The 9,073-nt window shown below is 42.5% G+C and overlaps 2 protein-coding genes across 3 annotated transcripts; one reads left to right on the forward strand and one right to left on the reverse strand.

The window, feature by feature from the left end:
• Positions 1-305: 305 nt before the first annotated feature.
• tada3l (transcriptional adaptor 3-like) lies at positions 306-6,319 on the reverse strand. Of its 2 annotated transcripts, XM_084542314.1 has the most exons (10): positions 6,208-6,319; positions 5,973-6,036; positions 5,423-5,670; positions 5,072-5,319; positions 4,778-4,883; positions 4,538-4,673; positions 4,330-4,433; positions 4,080-4,186; positions 2,470-2,661; positions 306-2,387 (listed from the first exon to the last, which is right to left on the reverse strand). In XM_084542314.1, exons 3-10 carry the CDS (start codon positions 5,630-5,632, stop codon positions 2,195-2,197), a joined length of 1,296 nt encoding a protein of 431 aa, XP_084398440.1. In that variant the 5' UTR covers positions 5,633-5,670; positions 5,973-6,036; positions 6,208-6,319; the 3' UTR covers positions 306-2,194. The 2 variants fall into 2 exon arrangements, with proteins under 2 accessions (XP_084398440.1, XP_084398441.1); XM_084542315.1 differs by lacking the exons at positions 5,973-6,036; positions 6,208-6,319 and having other exon boundaries at positions 5,423-5,931.
• A 157-nt stretch (positions 6,320-6,476) lies between these two features.
• arpc4l (actin related protein 2/3 complex, subunit 4, like) lies at positions 6,477-8,986 on the forward strand. Its single transcript, XM_084542321.1, has 6 exons — positions 6,477-6,610; positions 7,293-7,411; positions 7,686-7,797; positions 7,890-7,985; positions 8,166-8,336; positions 8,447-8,986. Exons 1-6 carry the CDS (start codon positions 6,608-6,610, stop codon positions 8,450-8,452), a joined length of 507 nt encoding a protein of 168 aa, XP_084398447.1. The 5' UTR covers positions 6,477-6,607; the 3' UTR covers positions 8,453-8,986.
• The last annotated feature ends 87 nt before the right edge of the window (positions 8,987-9,073 follow it).

Here is a 9,073-nt window from a genome sequence, read left to right on the forward strand (position 1 = left end):
ATCATGACTCAACTGTTCAATCAAGTTACTGCATCAGGAAGCAAATCAAATCTGTGCACAAGTTGTTGGTAGTATGATCGGTGCTAACTATATGTTATAATACACCTTTTAACATTTTTAGACAATATGTACTGTATTTGCCTGACTGATCATAATCTTATCATATCAAATATGATAATCAGGGACAGGGACCAAACCAAAACTTTAACTACGTCTATCTATAATACTTACGTACCCTTATTGACGTTTGCGTTTTCAAGCAGGACTATTTTTACATTTCTGTTCTAGTACTTTTACTAAAGGATATGAATTGTTTTTGCACCGCTGGTGTTAGAGGAACAACATCAGGTAAAAGCATTTTGGAACAACTCCCAATCAATGACGACAATAAAACTAAAGCACTGACGGGAACATGTCCTCCCCCATTTCAGTACATGTTGAACTCATATTCTGAATCCAGTCAGGTCAACACCAGGGTGGTAGTTGTTGCTGTGACCATGCGATGGTTGGGTCAGAAAGAAGTGTGTCTGAGCGTTGTCCATTGTCAAACCCCCTCTGGATAATGTGCTGGTCTGTCACTCTATAGGATGAACTGTGTGACCCCCAGCACACAGCTGCACACTGTGAGACACACAGTCTCCTGCTTTATCCTGGGATCAAGATCAGTGAGGATATCTTCAAGCAAGGACATACACCACAATGACACACACTGTGTTAGGATAATGTCAACCATAGGTCCCATCTATGTAAATTCTGCTGGCATGGTCAGGCTAAAGGCAATGAGTGCCATCTAGTGGTGCCTCAGTACAAAGAGAAAATAATCAGAATCAGAATCAGCTTTAATGGCCAAGTATGTACACATACAAGGAATTTGACTCCGGCAACTTTTCTCTCTAGTACAGAAACAACTTAAATAAGTGAAATAAAATTAAATAAAATAAAAATAAAAATAAATCTCAATCTGAACTAAAATGAATACTTCAATACACATTTCAGGATACCGACAATGGAAAAGGGGTTTAATAACTAAGACATATAAATGAAAGTACAGCCTCTCAAGAAGTTTTGCACCACAAAAATAATCTTGCTGGAATAATAGGTGTAACATGCTGGAAATTCCCTTTCTCTTAGCCTCTCTTGATGCTCATTGAAGTAGCTGTAATATTACAGTAATTATAATACACGTAATCCTGCTGCATATACATAAATGATGGTTCTGCTTGAACCTTACCTTACCTGAAGAAGATGGCTCAATGTATTCCACAGCCAGATGTTGGCTTTGTTTGCAAGTAACGTTAAACATTTTTTCATGGTGTATGAAAACTGTGGAACAGATTCCTGCAAATATTCTGTTGCTCAGATTATTTTATTTTTATAGATTTTTTTTTAAACCCCAAGAAAAGACACTCTGGAGTTCAAAATTTTAAACTGAAAATATAATTTAATTTTCAGTGTTCCTGGTGTCATATTCGTACGGTGCTTGCAGTTTGCTGAGTCGTTGGACCTCGCCCCCTCCTCAGCCATAATGCATCCTTTAATGCCTTGGCTGGAGTTGTGAATTGTACTCTTCAGTGAGAACACTTTCAAAGCATTAGTCTGGAGCACTGCATCACACTTAAGGAGAATCATTAGTTTGAGGACAAGTGTTGATCTTAGTACCTGAAAGAAATACGTCTGCCTGCTAATGCTGACAGGGAAACGATACACAAAAAGGCCAACGCAACATATATCAACAATCTGATGGTGTTTAATTGTTACTTGAATAAGTAGCAGGGTCTGTCTCACTGTTAGCGCTGAAGACAGCAGAACAAACTCTACTGCATACGCATAAAAAAAAAACTGTCCTTCAGTGGTACTGATTTATTCAAACTGTTTTGTTTTTTTAAAGCATGACAATGGTAAACAAATCACAACGCAACATAAAAATTCCACTAACAAAGAAAAAAATAGAACAAAAAGGTGTAAAAAGTCTCTGATGCATACTGTTATTTTCTGCTGTACATGACATAAAGAGGACTACAGAAATGTCTCTACTCAAACCATGCAGACCTACAGTGAACTGTACCTTAATTCATTATGGATACAGCTTTTCACTTTCAGCTGTGTCAGTTTTTGGGAAAAGATGCTTCTTCCGCCAATTATTTATTTTTTTGCTTTTTCGGGCAAAATCTCGCCACACTAACGGTTGCCTCCTCTATCCATCCAGTAACTTGAGGATGCTTTCCCTCTCCTTCAGTGCCTTCCAGGCCTGGTCTTTCTCCTTCTTAGTTGGAGTACGTTTCTTCTGCCTGGCTGCCATGATTCGCCGAAATCCCTCCATCACCTCGTTGTCAGACACCCTGACTCTCTGCCTTAATTCCTGCTTGCGCATCTCTTCTCTCGCCAACCTGTGAGACAGCAGCACATCAAATCAGGGATCTTTTATAGACAAGTGCCGTTAATTTAACAACTTCTTGACTTTGTCCTCACCGGAGGAGCTCCTGCTTTCTGGCTCTGTTGTGAGCACTCAAGGCTTTCAGTTCTGCTTGTCTCTTCTGCAGCTCGGCCAGGACCTCATCCTCAGAGTCTCCTCCTGGTCCAGGTCGCTCCTCAGAATCCAGCAGCCCCTGAGCCACCAGCTCCTCTTTGATTCGCGCCTCCAAGGAACGTGTATGAGGAACACTGGAGGAAAGAAAGACAAAAAATAGGGGGATGTAGATGCAGAACAGCAACTTGATACCTGTCCTGCACACTTCAGCCTACTATAAGGTATGAATAAACCACTCGGGGAACATCAGCTATTGATTTCAGGGCTAAAAGTGTTGCCAGTGTACATCCAGACAACGGATAACAGATTTGTTCAAGATGTTTACTTGGCAAATGGGATGTGTCAGCTTGCTTGCCACATGGTCTGCTTACCCACATGAAACCGATTACCACTCATATTTTATTAGTCAATACTACTTGGACAAGAACTTCTGGCCCATAGATCTAATCCCTACAGGACTACAGGTATCGGTGCTTCTGGAAATCATCAGTGAATCACACGCACAACCACGAAAGAGAACTGTATACCAATAGTCAGACAGCTTCAGTCAAAAACTTTCACCACCAGTGTGAGTCAATGGAGACACAGATCCTGGATATGCAATGATCAAAACCAATATGTACTAGTTCAATCAAGGACACTATAACAAATTTTTACAATATTGACAATTATTTCAACCCTGAATGGGAGGTATAAAAATAACCATACACATCTCATTCATTCATTCGTTTCATTAATTTCCATCCGCTTATCTGAGGTCAGGTCACAGTGGCAACAGGCTAAGTAAGGAACTTCAGACGTCCCTCTCCCCAGCAACACATTCCATTTTTTTCCTGGGGAATCCCAAGGTGTTCCCAGGCCAGACGGGATATATAATTCCTCCAGCGAGTTCTGGGTCTGCCTCAGGGTCATGCTGGCCGTGCCTGGTAAACCTCCAAAGGGAGGGGGCATTCGAACAAGATTCCCAAACCCCCTCAAATGTGAAGGAGCAGCGGTCCTACTCAGAGCTCCCTCCGAATATCCGAGCTCCTCACCCTACCTCTAAGGCTGAGCCCAGTCACCCTTCAAAGGAACCCAATTTCAGCCACCTGTGACCCACAGTTCATGACCATGAAGACAGACTGGTAAATGGAAAGCTTTGCCTTACAGCTCAGCTCCCTTTTCACCACAACAGTTCAATATAGTGCCCGTGTTACTGCAGCTGCTGCACCAACCATCTCTCGCTCTCTTTACCATCAATCACTAACAGCATCCCAAGGTACTTGAACTCCCTTATTTGTATATAATATGTATATATAATAGTATATAATAAATCATATAAATTATTTAATTTGTTTATTTACAATTATTTCAGGCTAATAAGACTACCAGCTATAGAGCACTGTGACAGATTTCTTAATCGAGTGACAACATGTGGATTTCTTTTTCCCCCAAGACCAATCAGTTTAAGAGTAGCTACAATTTTAGTTGACAGATTTTCTTTAACTATTGAACCTATAGAACAGTTATGCTTCTGATATCTCACAGTGTTGAGACGCTGCAAACACTATACCTAAATGCTTTTCCTTGGCTTCGAGGAGAAGTACCAGCACCATCATTAGCATCCTTCCCTGAAATGTCTGGTATAGGAGAATCCTCCATGGGGGATATAATGTTCTCCTGGAAGAAAACAGAAACCATGTCAACAAATGACGGCCATCTTTTCACAATATTTAAACATATATACACTAAATAAATACTTTCAATGCTTTTTAATGTGTGTATTTTGTCAGTGTGGAAACACACAAAACAATGAGTCTGACCTCTACAAGGGCCTGAAGCAGACGCTGTGTGAGAGGCCCAAAGGGACAGCCATCTTCAGGGGATTCATGTTGGGATTCTGACTTTTTCAGCAGCGAGTCCACATCTAGAGTAGTTGAACATGACTATTAGGGTGGATACATGTTTGTGCAAAAACTACAGTCTAACATGGTACTTAGTTAACTAGAGCAAAGTGTAGTGGTCCTTCACCTTTAGCGTCCAGTTCAGACAGCGGCCCTCCCATGAGGTTCTTCTTCTTGTCATTGGCTCGCGCTCCTTCCCTCTGTTCCTCCAGCAGATCCTCTTGAGCCCACCGCTGAGAGTAGTGTTTCCCCAATGCTGGGATCTACAATCAACACAACCAAAATGATCAATTCTACTCTACTTCAACCAGAATTCTGTCACTGCTTTTAATTGAGTTACTTGGAATGATCAATTATCATATCATACTTTGAAATACTCAGCCTCGTCCTCTGGAGGTTTCAGAAGCTCTTCAAGCAGTCGTATCTCTTCATTTGTAATATCGGCACAGTATGGCTCAACTGAAGCCCAGAATCTAAAAAACAGAAACTATTTAAATACACTGATTTGTATTATCCTTCTTACTGAAGCACAGATATCTGAGAACAGCCTCACTTAAGAATGAAGTCATGAAATGAAGCATCACTGAATTTCAGCAGAAGAAAGAAACATAACTAGAAAAAGGCATATAACACTAATACTATACAGAGTTGTTTTGCTGACCTGTTGGGTGCATCATTTTTTGGAGTGCGAGGAATGTCTTGTGGGTCGTCTGTAAATTCATACTCCTGAACCTTTGGCTGCAGGTTTTTAGATTTGGGTCTGCCGGGACCTGGGCCTGGCCCGTGACTTCCTTTGCCATCCAGTTTCTGCTTCTTTGGCTTGTGGCGAGATGAGGCAGCAGGATCTGGGTCTTTCCCCAGTTTCAGAAAGCGCTTGTCTCCCTTCTTGTCTTGCCAGTCAGTGAGGATCTGGGATGCAACACAGAAGAATGAAAGCAACATAAACAGAGATATTTTATACGAATATGTCTTATGTGTGATTCATACAAATCATAATCTGGGTCTAAGTTACCTGTCTCTGCTCCTCCAGGGCTCGGAGGCGGCGGCTGGCTGAGGACAGAAGTGTCTCCAGCTCCAGCTGCAGGGTGTCCAGCTCTTCGATGCCGATGCCATCGTCCTCCGAGCGGCCCAGCACTGCAGTGTAGCGGGGACACACCTTGACATGCTCGACGGGCTTGAAGTCGTAGTATTTGAGCGGGGGGCAGTCCTTCAGCTCACTCATGATGCCGTGCAGCACAGACCTGGCAGTGTCTCCTTAAACTGATACACAAAAACGTGGTTATTGAACATTATTAGGCTCACACACGTGCATCTCTGCTCAGCTGGTCTTTTATCACGCGTTTAACACACAAGCAAATAATACATGGGCTGCTTCTTAGAGCCCAATCTCGCTGGGCCCAGTCTGCCTAAATGTATTCTTAAATTCTACTAACGGCCACATGTGTGTTTCACATATGCACACAAACGTTTAACATTGTGGTATTTGGAAGCTGTATGTGGTGAATGATATAGAGCAGGGCATCGATATTCACCTCACAATTTTTAAGAGCAACGATATTTACCGTCAGTGAATGGTCTCCATGTTGGAAAGCACTATTATGGTGAGAGGGGTGTCTGAAACACATTCTGATGAAATTATTACTTATTTAAGACAAAATGGCGATTTTAAGAGCACGGTTGAATTATAACAATGTAACAGAAATTATGTGACATTTTAAATCCCGACATGTATCAAAATGATAGAATAGATTTGTGAATACATGGACATGGGGGTATAATGGTATCGTCGGAACAAACCATTTTCTCTCGAGGCGCTTTAAAACAAATAGTTTGTCGCTAAACCCGTAATTCGGACGTTAAAGTAAAGCATACACGTGCTAAAGTTTTTATAATTTAACGCTGTACTCAAACCAGGTTCCAAAAGTTCAAAATAACTTAAGACCCGACGGTCGACGTACAATGTCCCCTTTTCACTGAGCGAAATGGAAGCACCTTGGGGTGTGCTCGTTTTGATAAAAAACATATTCCGCCCGGGCGGAGTGCAACACGAAAATCGACGACTGTGCGAAGATATCCGTTTCCTCAAACGAAGAGTTATACAAAATCAAGCGCACCCTAGCTTCACTTGAGTATGTAGGATTTACGGAAGAGTCGTCCCAGGCGTGGCTGAGGAACTTCCGTCTTTTACAGATCAAAAATGGTAAGTCTCTTGCGCTAAATGTATGTTTATATGTTATTATTTCGCATTTTGTCGCTACTAACTAAGGCTACGTTCAAGGCCGGATGAGCTAGCTAGCTCCGTGTTTCTCTTAGACGTGGTTTCTGGTTGTCAGCAGTAAAATGTAGACGTGCATCCTTGATACGGTTTGCAGAAACTAGAGTGAATGAGCTGAGCTGTCTTTTCCTCTCGGCCTTTTTCTCCTCATTACTATGAGTGGTAGCTCCCTCAAAGCTGTCTTTAGACGGCAGGAAGGCGGTGTTTGTAATTGGCATGATGGTAATTAAGCTGGAATAGTTCGGATCAGCTGCAATCTCGGTCACCTGAAAGCATCACATCCATTTATCAGTCACTACTGTTAGTCATCTACAATCTGCTACATTGCATTAGATTGGTACTTACTTATTGATTTTCTTCCTAAACTATAATATATAATGAATAGCTTTGGTTTTTAAATAAAAAGCGTGCAAATTAAATATAAGCAGGTTGTTGAGTCGTACAGTGAATCACTGGATCTTTGCACACCCTGATCAAACCAGACCTCATATCCTGACCCTGCTGTTTGAGCCACCCTCACTAGACCGGGAGGTTTACATTCCATGCACTATGATTTAAATAACATCTTTGCAGAGTGACCCACTGATTTTATTCCATTTGTCCCCAGACAGCGACTCTGCGCCCCTACTTGAACGCTGTGAGGGCCACCTTGCAGGCTGCCCTCTGTCTGGAGAACTTCTCCTCTCAGGTGGTGGAGCGTCACAACAAGCCTGAGGTGGAGGTCAGGTATGTTTGGCAGGCCTCTGCCTTGCCTCCTTCTGTTTCTCCTGCCCTTAAGCTGTGTGCAGATCCTCTGCTGCTGTCATGCAAGTTTGGACTTGTGCAAACTTGCACGAGAAAATCCAGGAGGCAGGAAAAATGACGACAAGCATGGGCACGGCTCTGAAATTGCTCAGCAGGGACCTGTTTGCAGGTGTTTTCCCTGTGCAGTGACATGTGTATGGGCTCTGTGCAACAGATGAGTTTCTAGAAAACAAAGTGGTTTTTGATGTGTTTACAGGAGCAGTAAGGAGCTGCTACTCCAGCCAGTGGTGATCAGCCGTAATGACAAGGAGAAGGTCCTCATCGAGGGATCCATCAACTCTGTCAGAGTCAGCATTGCTGTCAAGCAGGTAATTGAAGGCGGCATGATTCTGACTTGTTTCAGGCTATCTATAGTTTTCCCTCAGAGTCTAAAACAGGCTTCTGTTCTTGTCAACTGTAGGCTGATGAGATTGAGAAGATCCTTTGCCACAAGTTCATGCGCTTCATGATGATGAGAGCAGAGAACTTCTTCATTCTGAGGAGGAAACCAGTAGAGGTAAGGGATGGAGGCTTGTGTATAATAAAGCAGCAAATGACAAAAGAGGAATCGGTATTCAGGAAGAGAAAGAAATGAGCAGCAGTGTGACGTTCAAAAGTGGTTTATGTCATGAGGTTATACAAACATTTTTGTCAGATGTGTTGAGCTGTGTAACTCATGTCTTCCTCGTGTCCTCAGGGATATGATATTAGCTTCTTGATCACCAACTTCCACACGGAGCAGATGTACAAACACAAGCTGGTGGACTTCGTCATCCACTTCATGGAGGAGATCGACAAGGAGATCAGCGAGATGAAACTGTCCGTTAATGCTAGGGCTCGTATCGTTGCTGAAGAATTCCTCAAGAACGTAAGCAGCCTCTTCTCTTGTCTTGTAGCTCCTTTGGAACCGTTCTGCCTGTGAAAGTCAGACTTAAGCATAAGTGCTTGAATAATAATTAGCTTCTGTCTTCCCCACAGTTCTGATGACAGTGTTGTCCTCGGTCCATACAAACCTGGGAACACTCTTAGGGTCCAATCAGCACAGGGGTGGAGAACTAAAGGAGGAGACAGCCAATCAGAGAGGAGATGAGGATCGTGACCAATCTGGCAGTGACGCCCTTTGCACACGTCTCGAGTGTCTCCCTGTACTCATGAATATCAATTCCTGTATATAATGAAATATTTACCAGTTTCATTTTCAGCCACTTAGAACAAATCCCCAAACAAAGGCGGGTCCTTAAAGTATTAATCAAGTTGATAGCCATGAATACAGGGGCGCAGACGTGTCAGTGCAAATAAAACAACCAGGTTTTTGTATTTTACGTATGTGAGTCTGTTCGTTCCGTCACAGTTATTTCAAATTTGTCTCTGTCAAAACTTCTTTGTTCTCGACATTTTACACGTTTGAGGAAACAGTCTGTGTGGCATTAAGTTACATGGAGCAAGAGCTGTCTGTAAAGAGGCCACCATCACCCATGTAAGAAAATAATGAAAGATAATAAAACTGTGTTGTTTGTACTTGTGCTGTTTGTGTTTAAAAACTGTCCACTGCTACTGGTTTGCGCCGCTGCCCTGTGCCTATAAATGGATGTGTACAGTTTCTGA

This window comes from Chelon labrosus (assembly GCF_963514085.1).
Source record: "Chelon labrosus genome assembly, chromosome: 4".
In the NCBI taxonomy this organism is placed as follows: domain Eukaryota; kingdom Metazoa; phylum Chordata; class Actinopteri; order Mugiliformes; family Mugilidae; genus Chelon; species Chelon labrosus.